A 27,571-nucleotide genomic window follows, 5' to 3' on the forward strand; every position below is an offset into this window, starting at 1 on the left:
CATATGTAGATAACCTGTCTTGAGTGTGCTTTTGACTTCCACTACAATTGCAAATAGATTTCTGTATCTTTCTGCAACATTTTCTTAATCTGACTGCATTTCTACCCTAGTCACAGAATAATCACTCTGTAATCAATGCTATTCTGGTGGTTTTCTCTTGTATCAGTGTTTCTGGTTTCCTTGCATCCAGCTTTATTGGTTGGATTGGGGACGTCCCAGGCAGCGAATGTTTATCTCGGTAATGGAGTTACGTGATCCATAGGTTGTAATAAAACAATAATTTGACTTGGGTCTCTTAGAAGGGGTCAAACAAAGAAATTGGTTGCCACAAGACTTTTCACGGAACTTTTGTGCCTGCCCATTGTATGCTGCTACCTGTGATTGGCAGTATAGAACTCAGCTCCTTAGTGCATGTGATACTACTTTGGTTCCTGCAGACAGGCATGATTTACACTTCCCTTAGGATAGCTCTGGTTCCTGCAAAAGCAGCCACTTTTTGCTCCTGTCTTGGTGACTCGAGTGATTAATTTAAAATCCGGTTTAGCGATTTTCTTTCTGGGTTAAGAAGTTATTCTTGCTGTAACACCCAGGAAGGGAGGACAAGAGTGAGTGTATAAAGTAAATGAATGGCTCTACAAATAACTATCTCGAGCCTTAATTGAAATCTGTGAAGGTAGAAGACATTAAGTCTCACTTGTTGAGGCATGCTACCTCGATATTCTGCTTTTATTGAATAAAAATATCATCAGAGCCACCTTGTAGCCGGATGTTAGAGGAGGTATGAGCTTTCCTCTCAAATAAATACAGGCTTCTTTACATTCAGCAGCCACACCTAGAGTCAATAAAGCAGAGGATTGGCCTTCTTCTGTCCCTCTTTGAGATTTAAGTGCAGGGTCTGACTTGGGAACTAAAGATGCTCCGTCCTTGGTCTTTTGATTGAGAAAACCTGTGGAACCCAGTGGGGTGCATGATGAAACAAACATCGTTGGTCTGTATTGGAAACTGTGATCTTGTACGTCCTTGATGTAGCTTGTGGCTAATACAAATGTCACATAATTTGATAGGAGGAGGCCAGAGTATTACATAGTAACATAATAAATCACGGCAGATAAAGACCTGAACGGTCCATCCAGTCTGCCCATAAGTTATACCCATTAAAAATACATGATTATAGTTTATTGGCTTATATCCCGCTTTATACAAAGCGGATTCCAGAAAGTATTTACGTAATATTATCACATCACATACAATATAAACAAATCAAACAAACAAAACATATCGGTGGCCAGCGCTTACACTTATCATTAACTTGTTAAATTAACTTGTCTCTTCTTTGATATTTCTGGGCCATAGACTGTAACGTCTGGTATTGTCCTAGGTTCCAAATGCTGACGTTGCCATCCAAGCTGTAGGCTGTTTGTAATTTTGATTATAGGTTTGTTTGGTGTGTTTTTTTTTTTTTTTACTGCAATATATATTCAGGCGTCCGATCTGTAGTATTCTCACGAGGCGCTGGATGCATTGTTGTGTAATCTACTTTTGCACTGGTAATTGAAAAAGTGGAATATAAATGCTAAACTAAAGCAAGAAGATTGACAAAATCTTCATACGGTCTGGTTTTAAACATTTTGGATCCATGCTTCTCGTATAATGCTACATGCGACACAACAGGTTTTTCTACTGGGACATTTTGTGCTTCTGCATGTGTGTAAACTACCAAGAAATGAGTTGTGCCATTCAGAATTCCCCTGTTGGCTGGCATACAGTGTCGTATACCAGAGCAATTTGTCCTGTGTCATAACTGGGATCCTGGGATGTAGCACAGCTACTGTGAGAATTGATCCTGAATTACTTATATGCTTGAAATTCTGTAGAAATCAGATGTACCATGGCAGTGCAAACCTTTCCCAGAGGATATTAGCTTCTGTGTCTTCTAATACTATGGTGAGACAGATGGTAGACTTAGAATGTTTTGTTACCAAGCTTATTTATCCCTTATCCTACTAGACTGATGGATTATGTCCCTCTGTGCCGCTCTCTCACCTCGTCAGCAGATATGCTGAAGATGTCATCAAAATCTTTAAAGTCCAGCAGGATTTACTTGCTGTGAAGAAATTTGCTCAATGCGATGTGCAGCAAGAATAAGTCAAACGTAATACACATTAAAACATCTTAATGGACAGCATGGGGGTGAGCAGCAATGTAACATAACAGAGATGAGTAACAGGAGATTAAAAAAAAAAAAAAAAAAGGGCAACTAACTTAAATTTGTATGTGAAGTCAGAAAGATGTATCGAATATAATCTCAGCTAGGATAGACATAGATAACTAGTCCTGCTATAGTATGTACAGCTAGTGCTAGTCACATACATAAGAACTAACAAGTTAGTTTCTTCTTGCATTAAAGGATTGGGAGAAGAGCCAGACCTTTATCTGTGTCCTGAACTAGAGATAACCTTATGTTTGGTAAAGCCTTTCAGGAAGTGTGAAGCATTCCAGAGGAGGCTCGTTGGTGGGTGTCGATCGTATGATGCTTTTTTGGAGAGGGTGTGGTTAGGGATACTCCTTGGGAGAACCTTAGGGACCTTGGAGGTGCATAGAGGGAGAGATCCTGTTCTTCAAGTACTTTGAAGGGCCTGTAAATCAGATGGTTTTAAATTTAGCCCTATATTGTACAGAGAGCTGGTGGAGTATATGCAGAAATAATGGGATGTAGTCATGTGGCTTACATTAAACCACTTATCAGTCTTGCTGCAGCATTCTGAATCAAAATGGAGTTGATTGATATTATTTGGTCCAGAATCCAGTGAGAAGACAACCATAATATGATCTGGTTAAGTTTAGATGGAGTTGCAAATAAAAATTTAGCTATTTGGGAGTTGTTTTAACTTAAAAGATACCATCCAGTTTTTGATCATAGACATTACTGAATCAATTGGATTTATATTGTTTGATGGTACTGAATTCAGTGACAAGACAACTGTAATGTTCCCAAAGAGGATAGATAAATATTAAAGAGCAGTGGGGAAGAGCGATGAACCCTGAGGTACACCACAGGGATTACTCCAAGAATGAGAGCGAGCGCCACCTAATAGTACTTGATAAGATCTGGAATGCAAAAAATAAAAAAATAATCTTGAAGCCATTGATAGACTTGCCCAGAGATGTCCAAATGGCCTATCTGCCTTCATTTTTGTATGTCTTCTATTTCATTCTACTGATCCCAGGGCTTCTCCCATGTCTGCCTCAATAGCAGTTGATGGAATTTCCTCCAGGAACTTGTCCAAACCTTTTTTTAAACTCAGCTACGATAACCGCTGTTACCACGTCCTCTCTAGCAATGAGTTCTAGAGCTTAACTATTTGTTGCATGAAAAAATATTTTCTCCTATTTGTTTTAAATGTATTTCTATGTAACTTCATTGAATGTCCCCTAGTCTTTGTCATTTTTGGAAGAGTAAAAAATTGATTCACTTTTACCCATTCTACACTACTCAGGATTTTGTAGAACTTGTTCATATCCCCCCTCTGTTGTGTCTTTTAAGCTGAAGAGTCTTAACCTTTTTGGTCTTTCCTCATATGAGAGGAGTTCCATCCCCTTTATCATTTTGGTCACCCTTCTTTTGAATCTATCCTAATTCTGCTATATCTTTTTTTAGATACTTCAACCAAAATTGAGTGCAATACTCAAGGTGAGGTTGCACCATAGAGCTCCTAAAAGAGGTGCTATTGAAGACTGTAGCTTAGTGAGTACCAGTAAGATGTCATCTCCAAAGGCTAGCTCTCTCACACATATTCCACCCACAGATACTGTACACTTGTCTGAAGAAATGACTCTAAAAATAGTAAGAAAAGCGAGCAGGCAGCCTTGACAGGTACCACGCTGTATAGGAGAGAACAATGTAGGCCCTCCGTTTACAATAACCGCCACTTCTGGGTCATGATATAAGGCCTGAAGGGCCAGATAAAACCACCCAGATACGCCAACGTACTTTAATGTAGCAAAAAAGTCGTCCCAATGCACTTTGTCAAATGCCTTCTCAGTGTCTAGGCTGACCAAGATAGACGTATGCGTACAGTGCGCAATGGACATCAACACTTTGCAAACATTAACCACAGATTGACGCCCCTTTCTATTTATTTTTAAAATATATACCCTGTTTATAATTGAGCAGTTTACAAATAAAAACATACATAAAATGCAACACATAACCGCCGACAGTAATATCAATTTTCAGATAGGGTGCTGGTCTTTGACCAGAGGGCCGCCGCGTGAGCCAACTGCTGGGCATAATAGACCGCTGGTCTGACCCAGCAGCGACAATTCTTATAATTTTTTTTTTTTTCCTACTTGAGGATAAAGTAGTAGTATAGCTGTGTTAATAAAGGTTTATAATTTGAAAATAAGGTGATCTTTATACATTTTTGACTAGCCTTAAGAGAACAAAACCCCTTCCTTCAGGTTAGGAAAAGATAGTATACTGACCTGAGGAAGGAGATTTTGGCCTCTGAAAGTTAATAGAAAATTTTATTAGTTCATTAACATCTTATTTTCCATTTTTGTTTTATTTCTGTGTGGTGATTGGTATTTCAGTCTTTTGAAATTAACATCTGCTGTCTTTATATTTTGCATAGTGCTAAGCGACATGCGTCACTGTTTCTATGGTATTGGATTGTATACAGAATGTGGCTGCTTAGGTGTAGTTTCATTGTTGTCTACAGTACATATTCTCTGTTTAGTTTGTGGTTACAGTCTCACCTAGTATAGAATAAGTATCTATGTTGTGTATGTGCAAAAAAAGACATGTTTTTCTGTTAGCATTGACTGTGCAGGATCGATCTATACTAATCTGGTTGTTTAATTTTACAGTGTGAGTGGAGAGTGGAAAGTGGGGAGGGTGAGTGGAGGAACAGGCTACAAAATAAACCCGCCAGCTAATTTTAAAGCTATATCACAGAAATTGATTTGAAAAATGATTCAATTGGCAATATCGAATTTAATTTTTTTTTTTCCTTGAATCGGACAACTCTAGTAAATGCTGCTAATTTCATGGGGTACTCGTAACATTTAGTGACCTCAGTACACTGTACTTATGCTTAGGCACGAGGTGGAAGGTATTAAATAAGATAGTTTGACGCTTGATGAACAGACCTTGGAAGCTCCTCGACCAGGAAAGATGGGCATCACCCAGTGGAGGTTTGAAAATCCTTCAAACAGAAAAGGGTATCCCTGAACCAAGCCTGTGAGTGAAACCCTCAGATTTAGAACAGGGAGATTGCCAGCTGTGAAATGGAAATAACAAAAGTGCAAGTAGACATATTTGGCAAAATTAAATAAAACATTTTCAAAGTTTTATAATGCCAGATTGGCTTTGTCCTAGTAGGAAAAAAAAGTGAGCGATCCAGAGCATTGAAGGGCCCAAAAAGAAAAACCCAGTTGTACATAGCACCTGAGTAAGAATAAATTTCTTATTGAGTGTCAAGCAGTAACTGGTATCCAACCTGAATAACCCAAAACAGTCCAATTCAAGGTCTCCAGATTCCCATCTACCAACACTGGCAGAGAATTCAATAACCAGTCCTCATAGCATTATAAGAAAGTGTTTATTGTATCAGCACTGAGAGACAGGGATTCAGCATCCAGCATCTGAACTACCAAACTTCATGCAGTATTTTTTTTATATAGTGTTACAAAACTGATTTTTCCATATGTACACCCAAGATAATACATACATGGTTCATTACTGCATACATGTAATAGTGATTAGTAACATACTTGATAATCTTGTTAACTGCCCTCTGGCAATACCTATTCTGGCAGAAGGTATGTACATACAATGATACAAGCCAGACATGAATAGTTTTCAAAAGTCAGTCAAGAGGTTAGCTTGAAGAGGCCATTACCTGACCCTTTATATCTTCACACGCTTTTGTGGGAAACAAATTCTGCCCAAAACTAGTTTGTACCTGTATATCCGAACTATAACTATGTGATGCTGGGATCTAGGTGTCATTATCGAGGATACGTTGAAAACCTCAGCTCAATGTGTGGAGATGGCTAAGAAAGCAAATAGAAAGTCCTAGATTTCAAACATGTAGACTTTAGAAAAATGGGGCGAGTACCTGAAGAAAGAGCTTTATGTGAGGAAAATAAAAACAAGAGAAAAAGGAAACCAATATGGTTCTCTAAACTAGTGGCAGAAAAAATAAAAGCAAGAGAGTTGGCCTTCCTGAAATATAAAAAAAATCAAGAGGAGGAGTACAGAAAGGCTACAGGATGAAACTGAAGGAAGCCAAGAGAGAAACATCTAGCAAAAGCACAGGCAGAAGAGCAAAAGGCTAGAAATTAAAAAAGGGAGATGCAAATTTTTTTCAGGTAGATTAGTGAAAGGAGGGGGAAAAAAATGGAATTGCGAAATTGAAAGAAGCTATGTGGAGAATGATGAGGAAAAAGCAAATGTGCTAAACAAGTACTTTTGTATTCATGGAAGAAAACCCTGGTGAAGGACCACAATTGACTAGCAAAGTTACACATAAGTACATAAGTACATAAGTAGTCGCCTCCGCCGGGGCAGACCAGAGGTCCATCCAGCCCAGCGGTCCGCTCACGCGGCGGCCCACCAGGCATATTGCCTGGTCAGCGGTCCCTGACTAATTTTATTGCCTACCTCTACAGTTATCTCTAAACCTTCCACTGCTCTTATCTGTACCCCTCAATCCCTTTGTCTTCCAGGAACCTATCCAGGTCATCCTTGAAACCCTGTACTGTGCTATTTCTTATCACGGCCTCCGGAAGGGTGTTCCATGTGTCCACCACCCTCTGTGTGAAAAAGTACTTCCTTGCGTTTGTTTTAAACCTGTCCCCCTTCAATTTCATCGAGTGACCCCTTGTTCTTGTGGTTTCTTTCAAATTGAAAAATCTGTCTTTGTCAACCTTTTCGATGCCCCTCAGGATCTTGAAGGTCTCTATCATATCTCCTCTGAGTCTCCGCTTTTCCAGGGAGAACAGCCCCAGCTTCTTCAGTCTGTCAGTGTATGTAAGGTTTTCCATACCCTTAATCAGTTTAGTTGCTCTTCTCTGGACTCCCTCAAGCATTGCCATGTCCTTTTTGAGGTACGGTGACCAGTACTGTACACAGTATTCCAGATGCGGGCGCACCATAGCCCGGTACAGTGGCAGGATGACTTCCTTCGTTCTGGTCGAGATACCCTTCTTAATGATACCTAACATTTGGTTTGCTTTCCTCGAGGCTGTGGCGCATTGTGCCGACGCCTTCAATGTCGTGTCTACCATCACTCCCAAGTCTCTTTCCAGATTACTGACCCCTAGCATTGATCCCCCCATTTTGTAAGTGAACATCGGGTTCCTTCTCCCTATATGCATGACCTTGCATTTCCCTACATTGAAGCTCATTTGCCACTTTTTCGCCCATTCTTCCAATGTCGTAAGATCCCTTTGGAGATTCTCGCAGTCAACCGTGGTTTCAACCTTGCTGAATAGTTTGGTGTCATGAGAAGGAAGTGGATACCATACCGTTCATGGAGGAAAGTGTTTATGAATAATTAGAAAAATTAAAGGTGGACAAAGCAGTGGGACTGGATGGGATCCATCCCAGGATACTAAGGGACTCGGAGAAGTTCTGGTGGACCCTCTTAAAGATCTGTTCAATAAATCCTTGGAGACTGGAGAGGTTCCATGGGATTGGAGAAGGATGGATGTGCCATTTGGATGCCCAGCCTTCCAGTTTCCTTAGGTCTTCAGCCAGAGACCTTCAGCCAGAGACCTCCCTGTTATTGTTTACTTTTACTGGAGGCTCGCCACAATTTGGCAGTACTACATCTACTTCAGAAATTCCTTCTGGAGAGCACATTACTCCAGAAATAGTCTCAAAAACTCCCCGACTCCAGTCTCTCATGAGCTTCTCCCACCTTGCCTAAATAGAGCCCTCTGATTGCCTTTAGGCCATGGCCTTAAAAGCAGATCTTTATATCCAGAATGAAAATGACACACTGTCATTCAAAGTGCATCAGACTCATTTTGGTGCACCTGATTGCTGTAGCCTGACTTTATTACAGGAAGAGGCGGTCAGAGCAGACTGTGAATGAGTGAGTTTGTGAACTGCAAATTCACGGGGGAACACTGTAATCTCTTAGAAATTTGAATAAGCATTTTATCAAATTTTTAATAAAACTTGTAACTTGCTTAAAGCTACTTGAAGGCTTTGACATCGAGGGAAAAACCACCAATACGAGATCAAAGGACTCAGTGGTAAGAAGAGATCAAGTAGATGGCTCGATGCTCCTGGCCTGAAACAGACTTTAGAAAAAAAAATTCATTTTTGGAAACAAAACATTAACTGAAAGAAAAATTAGGAAAAATTTAAGTGGGAAGGTGGAAAATATTAGTTGGACGCACTTTTAGAAGAACTTTCATAAAATACAGCTTCTCATCACCATGGAAAACTAAGAACTGACGGTCCTATAAGGCGATTTCGGGCGGGAATGCTCCAGTGCATGCGCAGTGCGTTAAATCTCAAGACTTTGGAAATTTTTTAAAGTGACAGTACACTTTATAGCGCTGTCTGTACCGAGCTCTGTGGATGATGTCACTCACATATGTGAATATGCTGCCTGCTTGTCCTGGGATAAAAAAAGAAACCACACTTATATTGGAAGAAAAAATAATTCCAGCATAACATTAAAGGCTTTTCTGTCTGTTCTTGTGCTTCCACCTAAGTATACAGAATCAACATCCCACAACAGCCCTAATGTACAAATAAAGAAACCAGCATTCTGCCAGGACACTGACAGATATGTGCGATAACAGCAGCAGGAAAGAATCCAGTTTTCTCGATAGTGGAGTGGATATTTGTGAAGAGGAAACAGGGGTTTTTTTGATCCTTGCTCTGTATTATTTGTGTTTATAAAATGACAATTGTAGAGAATATTGTTTCTTTTTATACTTTAATAATTATAAAATAGTCACTATTCGAGGCTTGTAAAGATGAAATCAGATGGTTTGCGGGGATGGTACGGGGACCGAGCTTGCGGAGACGGGGGTAAATTTTTCCCCCGTGTTATTCTCTAACTAAAAGCCTTGTGTTTATGAAAGAAACAGCTTTGTGATCCAGGCACCTATTTATTGCATGTCTTTTCAGTAACAGTTTTTCCTTTGGTTAAGGAGATGAAGTCCTAGCCTATGGCATTTTGCAATTATATTTTCAATTAATGTTATTTTAGGGCTATTATCGTTTCAGAGCTGCACTTTGGGGTTTGATGAATGATCCTTGTAAGACACAAGGCAAACATTATAACTATTTCTGGACATAGTTAAGGGGCCAGCTGGTAGACATCTTTAAACTTAGAAATTTCTAACAAAGGATTATATCCCAGGAGTCTAAGCTGGCTCAGATCGAGAGATCATAATTCTAGTTTGATCATACAGCCAAATTTAACATGAGGCCAGAATACTGCTCTTCAGCAGAAGAAAAATCACTAACAGCACATTTTGAATCATTAGATTTGAAGGAACTAAGGTTTAAGAAAAGACTCAACAGGAAGTTAAGCTTGATAAAAATGGGTTTACTCAACAGCAGCTATTAAAAGGGGAAGAAAACAATATACTGAAATACATCAAATCACTAACTAACTTAAAAGCTTAAACTGATAATGCAAACAAAAATACCAGGACAGCAAATTTGTCATCATGCTTGCAAAACATAGGGCTCCTTTTATTAAGGTGGGTTAGTGTTTTTAGTGAGCGCTAACCATGCGCTAAACGAAAAATACTTAAGCAAGCTCTATGGAGGTATTAGCGTTTAGCGTGTGCTAAAACTGCTAGCGCATCTTAGTAAAAGGAGCCCATAGTGAAAGCGATGGAAAAAGTGTGGTCACTTGACAAGAGCTTAAGCAACCAATAAAACCTCCAAGAGGAGCAACTTAGACTCCCCCTTTAAGAGCATTTTCATCTTATGTGTATAAATGGGGGATGAAGATAAGACGTGATATAGGACAGTGTTCTTCAGTGCAAGACCTGTTGATGTTTTTTTGTGCCTGGATCAAGTTTCAAGTTTAATAGTTGTTTTGATTAATCGCTTAATCGTATTTCAAAGCGATGAACAAATTAAAATTACAATTTCTGGGAAATTATACAAAACAGAACAATACATATTAACTTACAATATTAAAAAAAAAAAAAATTATGATTACAAACTTAAAAACACAAGGAAAGGAGGGAGATGAAATACAAATCATTATAGGAAAGAAGCACAAAAAAGGAAAAATACAAAATGAATAACAAAAAAACAGTATAATATAGTACAATAAAATATTCTAAGCTGCAGTAAGTTTCGTCAATTATCAAAAGCGTCTTTAAAGAGAAATGTTTTTAAGTTACTTTTGAATTTCTCAAGATTCTTCTCTTCCCTTAAATAAATTGGAAGGGCGTTCCATAACTGAGGTGCTGTAACAGAAAAAATAAATTGTTGTCTTGTATTGATGACTTTAAGGGATGGAATAGTTAATAAATGGATGCCTATTATAGAAGAACAGTCATACTGGATCAGACCAGTGGTCCATCTAGCCCAGTCTCCTGTTTCCAACAGTGGCTAATCCAGGTTACAGTACTTGGCAGAAACCAAAATAGGAGCAACATTCCATGTTACCGATCCCAGGGACAGCAGTGGCTTCCCCCATGTCTATCTCAATAGCAGAGTATGAACTTTTCCTCCAGGAACTTGCCCAAACCTTTCTTAAACCTAGCTATGCTAACCGCTGTATCCATCACCAAGTTCCAGAGCTTAACTATTCTATGAGTGAAAAAAATATTTTCTCTCATTAGTTTTTAAAATACAGTAAAACCTTGGATTGCAAGTAACTTGGTTTGCAAGTGATTTTGCAAGACAAGCAAAACATTTGATTAAATTTTAACTTGATATACAAGCAATTTCTTGCAATACAAGTACATACAGTATACACACATCACAACTGAGCGCTGATGGTTCTTCTCACTCTGACACTGCAAGGTTGTATTGACTGTTCTAAACAAGCAAAGTCTTGCAATACGAGTACATATACATGCGTTACATCATCACAACTAAGCCGATGGTTCTCTCTCTGACGTTGTAGTGTAGTGACTGTTCTAAATGAGCGAGGTCTTGCAATACAAGTACGTATAATATTTTGTATTAAAGTTTTTGGGTTGTGGAACGAATCATTTGAGTTTCCATTATTTCCTATGGGGAAATTTGCTTTGATATACGAGTGCTTTGGATTACAAGCATGCTTCTGGAACGAATTATGCTCACAAACCAAGGTTTTACTGTATTCCCATGTAATTTCATTGAGTGTCCCCTGGTTTTGTACTTTGGAAAGGGTGAAAAGTCAATTAACTCTCACCCAACTCTACACCCTTAACCATCTTTTTTCCAAGCTGAAGACCCCAATATCTTTAGTTCTTAGAAATACACAGTCTCGGCACCCATTGGTCCTTTAAACATTACCTGTAGGCATGGAAAGAGAATTTTCTTGGTCTTACATTCAGTATTCAAAATCTTTACATGGACAGTCTACAGTATCAGAATCGGTCTTCTGTATTCCTTGCTGATCTTTATCACTAATTTGTACTGGACAGTTGTACCTTCTGCTCTGATGCCTTCCTGTTCAAAGTTTTTATATTTATTCTGTCAGAGATGATTTCAGTTTTAATTTCCCATTGAGGAAGGTTGCTTTGGACACACATAGCCAAGCAAATTGTCATCTGAGTTCCATTTAATGAGGATCGCAAGAGCTGTACAGCTTCAAATCAACACAACCAGCAGGTGCAATGTTTGGGATTTGTTAGTATGGCTGTAGCTCAAATCACATATTCTGTGGACACAGCACCAGGACAACCATGAGAATGGAGACGGGAATCGCCCCAAAATATTCAATACTGATCTTTGTGCTAGGAATGATACAATCATACACTTCATGACATTAGTCTGCCACTTTTTTCACAGTGAACTGGATGTGCTCTGCGAAGTCAGAGGTCACTCTGTACATTTCAAGGCAATGATCCCAAGAGTGTGGAATGCTATTTTGATTTTTTGCAGTCGTCGTGGCTTTATTCAGCTTCAAATAAACTTTGCTCTTCTTTTGTTGCTTTTCTGTTTCATTCCCATATTAGAGTACATGACCACAGATTCTATCCTATCAACTGCAGTGATAGCAGTATGTCAAGCAAGTTACTGGGGATATTACTTGAGCTTCTCTTTGGAAGTATTCTTCCCATTATAACCACTCCAAATAGGTTAAGCCTGCACATACAGTGACGGGAATGAAGCTCATCCATTGACAGGAATGTTGGGGATCTCTCGTCTATCTCAGATTCACTGCTAATGCTTACCCCAATACTTTCATTTTTTCAAAAAGCAGCTTCCTTTAGGAATTCATAGAGTATAATTTGTAAAAGGCAACATATTTTAAAAAAAGTTTAATAAACCCCTTAAATCAGTTGGCTAGCTCAAAAATTGATTTTTACATTTCACTAGATCTTTCTGGAGAAATGTTGAATGTTTGAGCAAAAGTTGACCCCTCTACTGGGATTTCTTTAAGGTATCAAGGGCCCCTCAAGAGAAATTACCTTCTTCTACAGAGAGAACTTATTATTTTGATAATAAAGTAAAATCTTTAAGACTGACTAGTGCTGCCCGATTTGCCGATTCGCATGGCATCTATAGTTCATGTAACTCCATTTACCTGTCTATAGCCTTTTTTTAAGAATGAGAATGACAATGTCATAGGTAGGAATGAGTGGACATTGCTCTTGCCTCATTAAGAGGTGAGCGCCAGGGATTATTTTTCTTCAAATTTTAAGACAGTTCAGGCAGGGGTAAGAGGGAAGGACCTTAGTAGACATCAGGGAATTTGGTCTTTTTTCAGTTTTGGGGAGGGGGGAATGGATTGGGGGTGACTGCCAGTAGATACCAGTGTTTGGAGTCAAAACAGGAGAGGTCCCATCCAAAATCTTATAGTATTCTTGCCTGCAGCTTTTTTTTTTTTTTTCCACCCTTCCTGTTAGTGCCTGAGCCAGTCGCCACTTAGACACTGACAGGAAAGGTAACATCAATGAGCTGCGGAATACTTCCACAATTTTTAATGATAACATGCAACAGTATCTTTGTTTGCGGTAGCCTGTGTGTGTGTGTTAAGCTGCTGTTCTGTACACTAATCTCCTCCCCAGACATGGAAAGAATTTGGCATCCCTTTAAACTTTTACATTTTAAATTCCTTGAGACTTGCATCAAACTGTCCATGAGTTGGGAATCTGTTACATAATGTGTGGGTGTGTCAAACTAAAAAAAAAACACCACCACCAAAACAAACTTCCTGATGATTCTATGGTGTATGGAAAATTTATTTTCTTGCCTCTACTGAAGAGCCTGAATGAAGCAGATGACTTCTAAAACTACAGGTTGACCCGTGCAGCTAGTGTTCACATGTAGAAAAAGCTTACACGTTCTAAATTACCGAGGCAAGAGCTTGATCAATGATGACGTTGTCTTCAATTGGCTTGTCAGCTCTGGGAGCATTCTGTTCTAAAGTGTTGAGACTTGGTTGCTGTTTTAGTGCTGAATATCTCTGAGTTGGAAAGATGCATTGGTTGAGAAGAGTGACGAAAGATGAATAGATACTTTGTGTGCGATTTTTATTTCCCTCCACTCCACCCCCATAAAAAACGTGACCTCTTGCAAATGTGAAGAGGCATTTCCAGGGAGCACGTATTTTTTTTTAAAAAAAGACTATAATGAATTTGAAATGACTTTTTTTGTGTGTTTTATGTTTTGAAGGATAATGGCGCTGGTAATGTTTGAAAGGAGAGAATGGTATTAAGATTTCTATAGTTTTATAGGGTTGGGCAGTTTGATTACACTACATTTAATTTTTGGTCTTTTTACTGTGAAGGGAGTGACTGGTCCATGATTGATAAAAATGAAACAAGTGGGGAAAGCATATGTAACGCAGCTCATGGACTCGATTGTGCATTAATATAGGTCTGAATTACACAGTATTACTGTAGCATCATTCATCAGGGGACTAGTAATGGATAGTTGGGGGGGACTGGAGATGTTTATCATATTTGTCTTTTTTATACAATATGTTTTTGACACTTTTGGAGCTTGAATTTGAACTGTAAGTATATATCTGTTACACCTACTCGTGAGTCCATACGCTAGGTATTTAATCCATTCCTGCGAATTGGCTCACTCGCAACTCTCAGCACCTCCCATATTGCCAGTGGAGTGTGGAGCCCCCTTCAGTTTTTCCTGCTGCAAGCAAATTGTGCAGAGGTATTTCTGATCTGCTCTGCTTAGTTTTTCTTACTTTTGGTTATAAGTTCATTTTTTCTGAGCCTTTGGTGCTCTGCTTGGGTTCAGGCCCTAGACTTTTTTATGTGAATTGATTATTTGTTCCAATAAAGCCTTCAACTTGGACATCAACTCTTCACAAGTCTTTTTGGTTTTGTTTTTAAACTGCTTAATACACCTTGTCCAAGCAGTACATAAAAACCCCATTCCCTTCTCTTGCCTCAGGTAGATTTGCAAGCCCTCTGGGCAGAGAAATATTTACTGTAACTGAAAGGATGAGAGCTAAATCCAAGTAAGAAACATACTTGTATTAGGAAGAGAACAGAGGAGGACTAGGTTATTCTACCTATTTTGGGATTGAATAAGAGAAGAGATGATTTGCATTCCTAGGTACAGGGTAGTGGAGGTAGAGGCCACGCTAGGATTGTATCCTACATCCCAGGGAGTTTGAAAAAAAGCAAACATTAGATTCCCCATGTATTGTGCAAGAAAGATTAATCTATTTCCTGAGATTCCTCATGAGAGATCTCTGATCCGGGGTTTGCTTTTTGAGTATTTTTGATATGTTGACTTTTTCCTCCATCTTTATAGGCCGACAGAGATTCCGCTAGAGGTGCTGAGGCAGAGGGAAGCAAAATGGTTGGATATGCTTAATAATTGGGATAAATGGATGGCAAAGAGGCACAAGAAGGTAAGGAGAACTTGCCTACATATATACCTTGATATTTAACAGCTCATCAAGCACCTGGACATTTGTATGTACTGTATATACTCAAATATAAACCGAGGTAACTACCCCCCCAAAAAAGGGGGAGGAGATTGACTCAAATATAAACTGATATTAGAAATTTGGGTTATCACTTTGAGCCAATCTACAAAGACTAGATGCAGTCATGTGAAAAACTTAGAACACTCCATGAAATATTCAGTTCTTTCTTAAGAAATGTTTACATATCGATGTTAAATTTAAAAAAAAAAATTATCTCTGGAAAAGAAAATGATGTAATTACAGGTAAACAACAAAAATTTTCTTTCATTTACTCATGCAACAAAAGATATCCACAAAAATGTGTATTTTAACAGAAATAAATTAGGACACCCTGCACCCTAATAGCTAGTGTTAACCCACTTTGGCTGAAATAACTGCAGTGAGATGCTTCTTGTAGCCATCTAGCAGTCTCGGACATCGGTTTGAGGAAAGTTTGGCCCACTCCTCAATGCAGAATTCTTTCAGCTGTGAGATGTTTGAGGGGTTTCTTGCATGTACAGCACATTTCAAATCACCCCACAGCATCTCAATGGGTTTAAGATCAGGGCTTTGACTCCAGGACTCTCCATTTCTTAGTTTTCAGCCAGTCCTTGGTGGATTTACTAGTATGTTTTGGGTCTTTATCGTGTTACAGGGTCCAGTTCCGCTTTAGCTTTAATTTTTTTACAGATGGTCTCACATGTTCCTGAAGCACCCTCTGATACACGGTAGGATTCATGATGGATTCTGTGATGGTGAGCTGGCCAGGTCCTGCTGCAGCAAAGCATCCCCAAACAATGACACTTCCACCTCCATGCTTCACAGTTAGTATGAGGTTCTTTTCCTGGAATTCTGTATTTGGTGTACGCCAAACATGTCCATGTCTCTGGTGTCCAAATAATTTCATTTTAGACTCATCTGTCCATAGAACCCTAGTCTAGAAGTCTTGGTGTTTGTCTACTTTCTCTCTGACAAACTTCAGTCTGGCCTTGATGTTTCTGTTAGAGAGCAAAGGTTTCCTCCTTGCACACCTCCCATGCAAGTTAAATTTGTACAGTCTCTTTCTGATTGTAGAGGCATGCACTTTCACATCAACAGTAGCAAGAGTCTGCTGTAGGTCCCGTGATGACATTTTAGAGTTTTGGGGGACTTCTTTAGCATTTTGTGGTCTGCTCTGGAGGTCAACTTGCTTGGATGGCCAGACCTGGCATGTTGGCAGTTGTTTGGAAAGTCCTCCACTTGTATACTGTTTTCTGGACCGTTGATCTCACAATGGTGTTCACTCTCAATGCGGCTGTCATGAGCACTCCAAACTAAATGTCTGAGGGTTAAGTAGGGCAAACCTCCTTCAAAATGCCGAAAAATGATGTTCTAATCATGTGCACCTGATGTGATATACCTGTGTGTGATTTGAGCCACTTTAAGTGGGAGGAAATGTGGGGGTGTCCTAATTTATTTCTCAGTTAAAATACACATTTTTGTGGATATCTTTTGTTTTATGAGGAAATCAAGGAAAATTTTTGTTGTTTACCTGCAATTACATCACTTTCTTTTCCAGAGATTAAAAAAAAAGATTTGACATCGATATGTAAACATTTCTTAAGAAAGAACTGAATATTTCATGGGGTGGTGTTATGCCCATGGCTGGCCAGGGCATGGCAAGTAGTCACTTTGGCTATTAGGTGTGAATCTTCATGTCTACTTGCTTTTTAGCTGCAGTTCTTGCCTTACATCTGTGCCAGACAATTAGGCAGCCTTACAACTTACTTTCATGAGAGCAAGTTGTTATCAGCTTGTCATATATCTTTTATCCCAGGACAAGCAGGCAGCATATTCTCGACATGTGGGTGACGTCATCCACGGAGACCCGTCGCGGACAGCTTTTCAAGCAAACTTGATTGAAGATCTCAAGTTTGCTAGCGCTGCACTGCGCATGCGTGTGCCTTCCCGCTCAGCTAGAGGGCGCGTCTCCTCAATGTGGTCCTCAGTTCTTAGTTTTTCGCGGAGCCAGAAAGCCCTGTCTCTCTTCTCTGCGATCCTGTGCCTTTCTTGCATCGCGTCTTCTTTCTTGTTTTCGAGTCGGAAGTCGCTGTGCTCTGTCCTTTTGTTGTTTTCTTTTTCAGTAACAACAACAACAAAAATTTTGTTTTCGTTTCTCCGTGACCGGGGTGCCCCGGTCTTTTTGTGGCCGCTCAGCCTCGTCTGCGCCGCGGCTCTCTCTCCTTACTTATGTCACGGCCTCTCACCGAGTTTAAAAAGTGCACGCAGTGCGGTCGAGTTATCTCTATCACTGACCCGCACCGTTGGTGTATCCTTTGCCTCGGTGTTGATCACCCTTCGGACTCTTGTCCTCGTTGTGCCACCCTTCTGCCTCGGGCTCTCCGTCGGTGTCGGACGAAGATCCTTGACCTCTTCACCATGGAAGCTGTAACGCCTCGACCTCGATGTCGGCCTCGAAGACCTCGGTCCCGGGCAAGTCTCCCTCGACCTCGAAGTCCTCGGGGGCCCCGGCTCCAAAGACCTCGGCTTTGGGTAAGTCTCCTCTTCCTCCTTCAGGTTCAGCTCAGCTACCAAAGAAGCCTTCCTCGGAGTCTCTGGCCATCAAGGCAGCTAGTGTAGTCCTACTGGCCTCGAAGAGACCTGCTCCCAAGCATGCCTCCACTTTAAGGGAATACTCTACATCGAGGTTGCCCTCGTTGGAGTGCAGTGGGGCACCGGTTCCTCCGAATCCTATGGTCTCTGTGCCAATTTTCGAGGATATGCTTAAGGCTATTTTAACCTCGCAGATCTCCTCGGCTTTGGCCCAGCTTGCCGCGACCTCGACCTCACTCGTTGCGGACCAGCCAGAGCGTCGCGCCGAGGGCTCTCGAGGCAGGTTGCATCGGTCTCGATGCTTGTCTTCGAGTGATTCCTCGCCGGTTACCTCGAGGCGGGTTTCTCCCGTCACCCGGCCTCGTACAAAGCACCGGTCGAGACGCGCCTCGTCCTTGAGGCGGAGAGCTGCGAAGCGGCCTAGGGATTCTCCCCCGAGACGGTGTAGGTCTCCGGGCCCCCACACTACGGGGTCCATTAGGCCGTCGGATATCGTTCTGTCTGACCTCTCTCTTCTCCCGCCTCGGTACCCAGTCCGTGGGACGCCAAGTTTGAGGACTCCCACCTCCCTCCAGGGTCGACGGATCGCTTCTCCCCGGGGCTCACCAGAGCGGGCTGCTCGATTCTCCATTCCTCGGACCCTGGGGTCTTCGCCTTCTCGACGCAAGCAGTTGTCGACCCCCCCCCCTTGTTCCTTTAGTGGGGCCCCCTCGACGTCCATGCTTGTGGACACAGATGTCCTGGCGCAGTATTCGAGGGAAGCATCTCCCTCATTTTCTGCTGCCCCGAAGTCTCGCTCAGCTTCCACCCCCGGGGGGGGCCTTCTGCGAGTAAGCCATCCTCCTTCACCAGGTTTGTGATGGACATGGGCAAAGCGCTACAATTGGACCTCCAATCTCATTCCAGATGCACCCGGGAATATTTGGAGGAGATGGAGCTTCCTTATCCTCCTAAGGAATCCCTTCGCCTTTCCTTGAATCCGGTTTTGCAGCAGACTTTCATCCGGAATCTGGAGACTCCTTATGCTATCCCGGCCATTCCGTCCAAAATGGAGTCCAGGTACCGGACAGTCCCCTGTAAGGGATTTGAAAAGGCTCAACTCTCCCACCAATCCTTGGTGGTGGAGTCTTCCCTGAAGAAGTCCAATCCTTCTCGAGTCTTCCCTGAAAAAGTCCAATCCTTCTCGAGTCTACACGGCTGTACCCCCGGGCCGGGAGGGCTGGACTATGGACAAGTTTGGTAGGCGCCTGTACCAAAACTCAGTGATGGCCAATAGGGTTCTGAACTACAACTTTACATTCACCTCCTACCTCAAACAATGCATTAAATATATGCCCTCTTTTCTGGATGATTTGCCGATCCGTCACCAGGCGGAATTTTGCCGGCTCCTGGATACCTTGTCGCAGATTCAGCTTTATATGTTCCAGGCGTCATGTGATGCCTTTGAACTCTCCTCCAGGGTCTCTGCCTTTGCAGTAGCCATGCGCCGCCTTGCTTGGCTCTGCATCGTGGACATGGACCCGAATCTGCAGGACCGGCTGGCGAATCTCCTGTGCTTGGGCAACAAACTCTTTGATGACTATTGAGGCAGCCACTAAACGCCTCTCTGAGCATGAGCGTTCCTTTGCCTCATTGGTACGACCCAAGGTGAAACCCGCCCCTCCGAAGTCGTACAAGTTGCCTCCCAGGCATTACCCCCAGAAATTGACACCAGCGTTTTCCAGGTCGCCTCCTTGGCATCAGCAACAGCAGAGGGCCCCTCAGAAGCCTCAGACCCTGGCGGCGGCTAAGCCTGCGCCGTCCTTTTAACTATCTGGGTTGGGGCGGGCCGGCCCCCTCCGTCCTCGAGCCTTCTCCTCTGCCTATAGGGGGCTGCCTCAGTGCCTTTTCTCCCCGTTGGGCTTTGATCACCGCGGACCATTGGGTCCTCTCCTTCATCGGTGAGGGGTATTCTCTGCATTTCCGGGCGCTGCCTCCGGACTGGCCCCCAGGAGAGTGTCCTTCGAACAGAGTGCAACTCCCCCTTCTTCTCCAGGAGGCTCATGCCCTCCTTCGCCTCCGGGCGGTGGAGGAGGTCCCTGTGTGTCAGCAGGGCTCGGGGTTCTACTCCCAGTACTTTCTTGTTCCCAAAAAGACCGGGGATCTGCGCCCTATCCTGGACCTCCGAGAGTTGAACAAGTTCCTGGTCAAGGAGAAGTTCCGTATGCTCTCTCTTCCCACATTATACCCCCTGCTGAACGAGGGGGACTGGCTCTGCTCTCTGGACCTGAAAAAGGCCTACACTCACATTCCGATCCACCCGGCATCTCGTCGGTTCCTTCGGTTTCAGGTGGGAGATCTTCACCTGCAGTATCAGGTCCTCCCGTTCGGGCTCGCTTCGTCCCCCCGTGTCTTCACCAAATGCCTCATGGTGGTGGCGGGGGCCCTGCGGTCGCAGGGTCTTCAGGTGTTCCCTTACTTCAACGACTGGCTTGTCAAAGCGCCGTCACGGGAGGGGGTTATTTCAGCGACCCATCGGACTATTATCTTTCTTCAACACCTGGGCTTCGAGGTCAACTTTCCAGAGTCCTAGTTGAGCCCTTCTCAGTCTCTGCAGTTCATTGGGGCGATGTTGGACACAGATCACCTCCGCTCGTTCCTGCCTCGGTCTCAGCAATCTGCCCTTAGCCACCTGTGCCGGAGGGTCGCCCTTCAGTCCACGGTCTCCGCCAAGCAGATGATGATCCTGTTGGACCACATGGTTCATGTGACTCCGTTTGCCAGGCTCCGTCTCCGAATACCGCAGTGGACCTGGCATCCCAGTGGAGGCAGGACCGGGATCCTGCCTCTCAGCGCATTACGGTGACTCCCTCCTTAAGGCGTTCACTCTGCTGGTGGACGCGCTCTTCCAATCTTTTGAGAGGTTTGCTCTTTCTCACGCCCCTGCCGCGGAAGGTCCTCACAATGGACTCCTCCGCATATGCCTGGGGGGCTCACCTCAATGGCCTCCGAACCCAGGGCCTTTGGTCGAGCACCGACCATCGGTGCCACATCAACCTGCTGGAGCTTCTGGCCATTTTCAATGCCCTGGTCGCCTTTCGCCATCTCCTTCAGGATCAGGTCGTCCTGGTGCGCACAGACAACCAGGTGGCGATGTATTATGTAAACAAGCAGGGGGGTACGGGTTCCCTGTCTTTGTGTCAGGAGGCTCTTCGGCTCTGGGAGTGGGCGATCAGCCACAACATCTTCCTTCGAGCTGTCTACATCCAGGGAGCGCACAACTGCCTGGCGGACAGGCTGAGTCGTCTTCTCCAATCTCACGAATGGTCGCTCCATGCCTCGATTCTGCGCCAGGTGTTTGCTCGATGGGGGACGCCCCAAATAGATCTATTCGCCTCCCCCCTCAACCACAAGCTGCCTCGCTTCTGTTCCAGGATTTACTCCCCGGATCGTCTCAAGGCGGATGCTTTCCTGCTGTATTGGACGGGCCGGTTTCTCTACGCGGTCCCTCCTTTTCCTTTGATCTTGAGGACTCTTGTGCAGCTCAAGTCGGCTCGCGCCATCATGATCCTGATAGCTCCTCGCTGGCCCCGGCAGCCGTGGTTCTCCCTTCTCCTTCAACTCAGTGTCAGGGAGCCTCTGTTGCTGCCTGTGTTTCCTTCTCTGCTGTCTCAGAGTCGGGGTTCGCTGTTACATCCCAATCTGCAGTCTCTTCACTTAACAGCTTGGTTCCTCTCCACTTGCCTTCCTCCTTCGGCTTCTCTCAGTCGGTGAGGGATGTTCTCGAGACCTCTCGGAAATCCTCCACTCGCCAATGCTATTCCCAGAAATGGACAAGATTTGCTGCATGGTGTGCTGAGCACCGCATGGATCCACTATCTGCCTCCTTGTCTTCCGTGCTGGATTATCTGTTACACTTGTCTCGGTCTGGTCTCAAATCGACATCTATTCGAGTCTACCTCAGTGTGCTTGCGGCCTTTCATCAGCCGCTTGATGGGAAATCGCTCTCTGTCCATCCGGTGGTTTCCCTGATTTATGAAGGGCCTCTTCAATGTTCATCCTCCACTCAAGCCCCCCCCCCCCCCCCCGGTGGTTTGGGATCTTAATGTGGTTTTGGCTCAATTGATGAAACCTCCGTTTGAACCATCTGAAGTACCTCACTTGGAAAGTGGTATTCCTGGTTGCTCTCACGTCTGCTCGCAGAGTCAGTGAGCTACAAGCTCTGGTTGCGGACCCACCTTTTACTGTCTTTCATCATGACAAGGTGGTCCTTCGTATTCATCCCAAGTTCTTACCCAAGGTAGTTTCGGACTTTCACCTCAACCAATCCATTATTCTTCCGGTGTTTTTTCCAAAGCCCCACTCTCATCCTGGTGAAGTGGCGCTTCACACCCTTGACTGTAAGTGGACGTTGGCTTTTTACCTCCAACGCACCCAGTCTCATCGGACGACTCCTCAGCTCTTCCTATCTTTTGATCCCAATCGGTTGGGCCGCCCTGTTTCTAAGCGTACCTTGTCCAACTAGTTGGCTGCTTGTATTTCCTTCTGCTATGCTCAGGCTGGTCTCCCGCTGTTGGGTTGGGTCACGGGGCATAGAGTCAGAGCGATGGCGGCGTCTGTCGCTTTCCTCAGGTCTACGCCTATTGAGGAGATCTGCAAGGCCATCACTTGGTCCTCAGTTCATACATTCACCTCTCACTACTGTCTGGATGCTTTTTCCAGAAGTGACGGCTGGTTCGGCCAGTCGGTTTTGCGTAATCTGTTCTCCTAATTTGCCAACTCTTCCTCCATCCCTTCTTAGTTAGCTTGGAGGTCACCCACATGTCGAGAATATGCTGCCTGCTTGTCCTGGAATAAAGCACAGTTACTTACCGTAACAGGTGTTATCCAGGGACATCAGGCAGATATTCTCGCAACCCTCCCTCCTCCCCGGGTTGGCTTCTTTGCTAGCTATCTGAACTAAGGACCACATTGAGGAGAAGCGCCCTCTAGCTGAGCGGGAAGGCACACGCATGCGCGGTGCAGCGTTAGCAAATTTGAGATCTTCAATCAAGTTTGCTTGAAAAGCTGTCCGCGACGGGGCTCTGTGGATGACGTCACCCACATGTCGAGAGTATCTGCCTGCTGTCCCTGGATAACATCTGTTACGGTAAGTAACTGTGCTATACTGTTTCATGTCTTGCCGAGGAAGGGTTCTCATGTTATAAGGGAGGGTTCGAGCAGCGGTTAACATTCCATCTTTGAGAGTTAGGAGATAAGGGAGACACCTGTTGTTACTGCAGAAGCAGCAGTGTCTGTGAGAAAGAGACAGCCTGGTAAAATTCAGCACTTTCTGTGCTATATAAGACTGAGAGTCACATCTTAGAATTTGAATTCAGCCATGGCCCTGGGAACTATGCACTGTACCGACCTATTGATCGCTCGAATTCCCAATCAGGATCAGGCGGAATGTGGCAGACATAGTGAAGTATTCTGTTTGGTGTATATAGATATTCTCTGCTTATATCCTGTATATTATCTGATGTCTATCTGCATTATTTGGCATTATCAGATAATTATGCAATAAAGAATCTTATTACTCTGAAGCTTTGTTGGAGGTGACTTCTACATACCCTTGTTAGATAAACACTTGGCAGAACAGGTGTCCTAATTTTTTTTCACACCATCTGCCCTCTGTATCCTCAGATTGGGACATAATTGTGATTGGTAAAGAGCAAAACATTCTCGTAAATCTTGTCTCGCAAACCGAGTGTTGACTCGATTTGCGAGCACCCCCCCCCCCCCCCCCGATAACCGGCATCGCTCCCTCCCCCCCTCCCACGTGAACTGGCACCCCCCGCCCGAACAACTTCAAACTTACCCCCCTCCCCGCATCTGGCACCGGCACGCAGCCCACAGGACGTGCCGGTGCTGCTTGAAAAAGTTCCTGCCTCTTGCTGGGCCTTGAGCATGCATCTGCGCATGCTCAAGGCCTTCTAGTTCTCCCTCTCGCCAAGATTCTGTATTGAGGGAACGTACATATTTTTATTTTTTATGCTTAATACAGTTTTTCATCCCATTGACATTAAAAGATAAAATATGTAAATCTAATATTTTGGAATTGTGAGCAAAAAGATAACAGTAGTAACCTGGTTTAGAATCATAATGTTAAACTGCATTAACATATAGCGATCGTACCTGATATATGACATCATTGAAAATATACAGCATCCTGAAATATATAACCAAACATGATGACACATCATTGGAAAAACTCGTTGAGTTAGATGTGCCATCAATAGAATATGGAACCGTACAGGGTGGAGTTGATAACACAGTGGTCAATCTGAAGCATGGTTGGTCAGTGAAGAAATCACATGTAGTCAGTAAACCTTACTGAAGAATTATAGAGATGAAAAGTCCGATTTAGAGAGGATGAAGACTTTTTATTGCTTTGTGATGGAGTCGATGAATTTTTGTAGATCAGATGGTTCAGAATATGAAACAGTTTTGTTGTTATAAGTTATTTTCATCTGTGCAGGATAAAGGAGCCCAAATCTTCACTGATATCTTTAAGATCTTGACATTGTTAAAGAAAGATCTTCTGGCATGCTCCAGTAGATTTTGCAAGGTCTGGGACAGGGGATTTTTTTCCCTTGATACAGAAGATGATTTTTAGTTTCATTGTGTTTAGAATCATTAAGGCTTGTTGGTAACATAAGATTTTAGCTACGATTGGTCTTGGAGATATGCAGGCTTGGTAGAAAAGGTTTATAGATCTGTCATAAGCTCAAACTGGGATCATCTTTGTGGTTATTTTTTGAAATATCCCTAAATGTAGAGTTCATACTTGGGGTAAAGCAGAGTTTGATCCCTCTGCTCGATGCCCCTGCTAATGTGTACATGTGGTGCTCTGAATTTTGTTATGTAAAGGTTTTGCAGTGGAATTTTATAGGCTTCCCTGGTTCTCGGGCCCTGCTGTAACCATTAAACTACTCCTGACCTTTGGGTATTAATTGTGGGCTTAGCTTTTTAGCATACTTTGGCATTATAGCAATCTTTCTGCCATCATGTTATGTTTTGAGATCTGTAATTTGTGTGTATTAAGTATAGTGGGGGGTTTTGGTGGTTTTAAAAAAATGTGTTCTACAATCTGGAAACATGTCCTCCTCTTCCCCAACCCCCACCCCCTCCACCCGAAGAAGAAGGCTTCTGCGCTAGTTCGTGACATAGCTTTTCTTTTATATTCTTTGCTGTCTTGTGCGTGCCTGCTTTTGAGTGAAACTGGATGTCTGAATATTACACAGATGAGCAAAATCCTCACTGGGCACTAGGAAAGCCATCAACTCCTACCAAAGCGCTTGTTTTAATAAACCACTGAAGCCCAGACTTTTATTTAGTAACAATCATTTTTTTTATTGGTAACCAGAACAATCCAATACAACTTTACATCTAATGATACAAATTGATTATCCAGTTTTAAAGCATAAAGAGAGAACAGCAAAACTGTAAGCTTCTGAAGCATATCATCTTAAGGAAAGAAGCCATCTAAAGAATAGCAATGATAGAACACAGACAAGCAGAATTATACAATAAATCATATTGAAACGAAATACTCACTAGAGTCTTATCGGAACCCCGAAAGCTGTGTCCAATAGCTGCCATGCTACCCCAAATGAATGAAAGAAAACTAGATATACGTAAGAATAAATTTTTTTTAAAAAACCCAACAAACACACTGTGGTATAGACCTATAATATATATTCAAAAAAAAATTAGGAGTGGAGCCATAGCATTTGGTTATTCTCCAACAAATCAGAATACAACAGAGGTACACCAGTCTGATTTAAAACACGAACATAGGGCCCCCAAATGGAGAGAAATCTTTTATGATGTTTGAATGTGAGGCGTAAATCCTGTAACTCCATTAGAAGCTCATGTAATCTATTACATCAGTGCCAAAATGATGGTGCTGAGCTCAGTGTCCAGTACTGAAGTATTCATTTTTTCCTCACTATACATGCCTTTGCGACCCAAATCCTAGGCCCCTTACCTCTAATTCCCAAGCGTGCTAATTGTCCCAATAAGATACCTCCAGGATGGAATGCTATATATCCTGTCCCAGTGTACGTTCTAAAAATCAAACCAGTGACCGCCAAAAGGCCACAGTATAGGTGCACCCCCAAAAGGCATGATAAATTGAATTAGAAGCAGGGTGACATTTTAGAAATAAGGAAAGTACACTCTTCCTTTTTTTCTTTTTCCTTTTTAATAATTAGTATTTTGGGGAGCACAGCTGTTTAAATTAGAACTTGTCTTATCAATACAACCACTTCATGAGCTATTACAGGTCTCTTATATCCCCCTACACTTACAAAAGTATTTATTAATTTATTTAATTTTATAAAAAGGCTTAAGTTAATTTTCCCTTTTTTAATATATAAAATTAATAGTAGTTAAATTGATGTAAGTACCAATCGTTCCACACTCTATACAGCACTAAATATACTCGGCTTTTACTCAAAGGTGTAGAGCAAGTTCTTTCTCTTTCCAATTTTGGGTGTTGGAACGATGGTCTTATAGTGCTTGTTTCAAATAGTGAAACCGTTCTTGCTCGACGGAGTGTCCTTGTTTCACTCCACTAGGAGCTTCTTCAGGAGATGTTCTTTAAACCACGATTCATTTTGCCAACCGACACTGTCAGGAGGAGAAACCACCCATTTTAGAAAGAACCATGGCTTATGCTTCCGCATTACTAATTATGTCTTAACAGTTCTCATATTTATATATAGTTCTTTTATCCCAGGACAAGCAGGCAGCATATTCTCTACATGTGGGTGATGTCACCGACGGAGCCCCCTAGCGGACGTTTTCACAAGCAGACTTGCTTGAAGACGTTCAAGCTTGTGATTGGCCCGCGCATGCGTGCGTGCCCCTCCTACCCGGTCTAGGGCATGCGTCTCCTCAGCGTGTCCTCAGTTCTCTGTTTTCCGCGGAGCCAGAAGCACTGCTCCCTTGCTTCACGCGATATCGTTGTTCCTCTAGCACCGCGGCTTGCTTGGTTAGTTTCTTTTGAGTCGCTGTGCTCGCGTCTGTGTTTTTTTCTTCTTTTTGTTTGTTTTTCGGTTCGTACCTTTTTGACCAGGTTCCCGGTCTTACTCTGGCCGCCTGGCCTCGCAGGGCCGCGGCTGTCTCTTTTCTTATGTCCCGGCCTTGTTCCTAGTTTAAAAACTGTACTAAGTGCAACCGGATTATTTCCATCACCGACCCTCATCGTTGGTGTGTGGAGTGCCTGGGTGCAGAGCACCGTGCTGAGTCGTGCCCCCGTTGCGTGACTTTGCAACCTCGGGCTCTTCGTCAGAGGGTGGCCAAGATTCTCCAACTCTTTGGCCCCATGGATCCTGCGGGACAGGCCTTGAGCTCGGCCTCGGCGCCCTCGTTGGGCGCTTCAGCCTCGAAGTCCCCGTCGGCCTCGGCCCCTCCTGTTACTCCAGCCTGGGGTAAGTCTCCTCTTTCCTCCTCAGGTGTGCCGGTATAGAAGCCTACCTCCCAGTCTCATGCCAGTGCCGTCTTGTCGGCATCTTCGAGACATCACTCTAAGTATGCCTCCTCACGTAGGAAATACTCTTCCTCGAGGTCGCCCCCGAAGGAGCGCACGCCTGCACCTAAGACCCAACCACCTTTGGTCTCGGTGCCTATGTTCAAGGACATGCTTAAGGCTATTCTTACCACACAGCTTTCCTCGGTGGTGAGCCAACTGGTCCCGACTTTGATGCCTCTGACCTCGGTCTCAACCCAGTCTCGGTCTGACCAGCCTGAGCGTCCCCTTGTTTCTCGAGGCCCTTCTCGCAAGACTCGCCGGGTTCCCTCGAGTGATTCTTCATCCCCGAGTCACCTGGGTTCCAGACCAGGGGGTAATTTTTCCC

General features: G+C 43.3%; 1 protein-coding gene across 2 annotated transcripts in view; it reads left to right on the top strand.

Annotated features, from left to right (window-relative positions):
- TBC1D10A (TBC1 domain family member 10A) overlaps nt 1–27,571 on the top strand; it is an 87,842-nt gene that overhangs the window by 11,861 nt on the left and 48,410 nt on the right. For both annotated transcript variants that reach the window (XM_033955449.1, XM_033955448.1), the window contains exon 3: nt 14,939–15,038. In XM_033955449.1, coding sequence (XP_033811340.1) covers nt 14,939–15,038 — 100 coding nt within the window. The remainder of the gene's footprint in view (nt 1–14,938; nt 15,039–27,571) is intronic.

The sequence above is a fragment of the Geotrypetes seraphini genome, chromosome 8 (genome assembly GCF_902459505.1).
Source record: "Geotrypetes seraphini chromosome 8, aGeoSer1.1, whole genome shotgun sequence".
In the NCBI taxonomy this organism is placed as follows: Eukaryota; Metazoa; Chordata; class Amphibia; order Gymnophiona; family Dermophiidae; genus Geotrypetes; species Geotrypetes seraphini.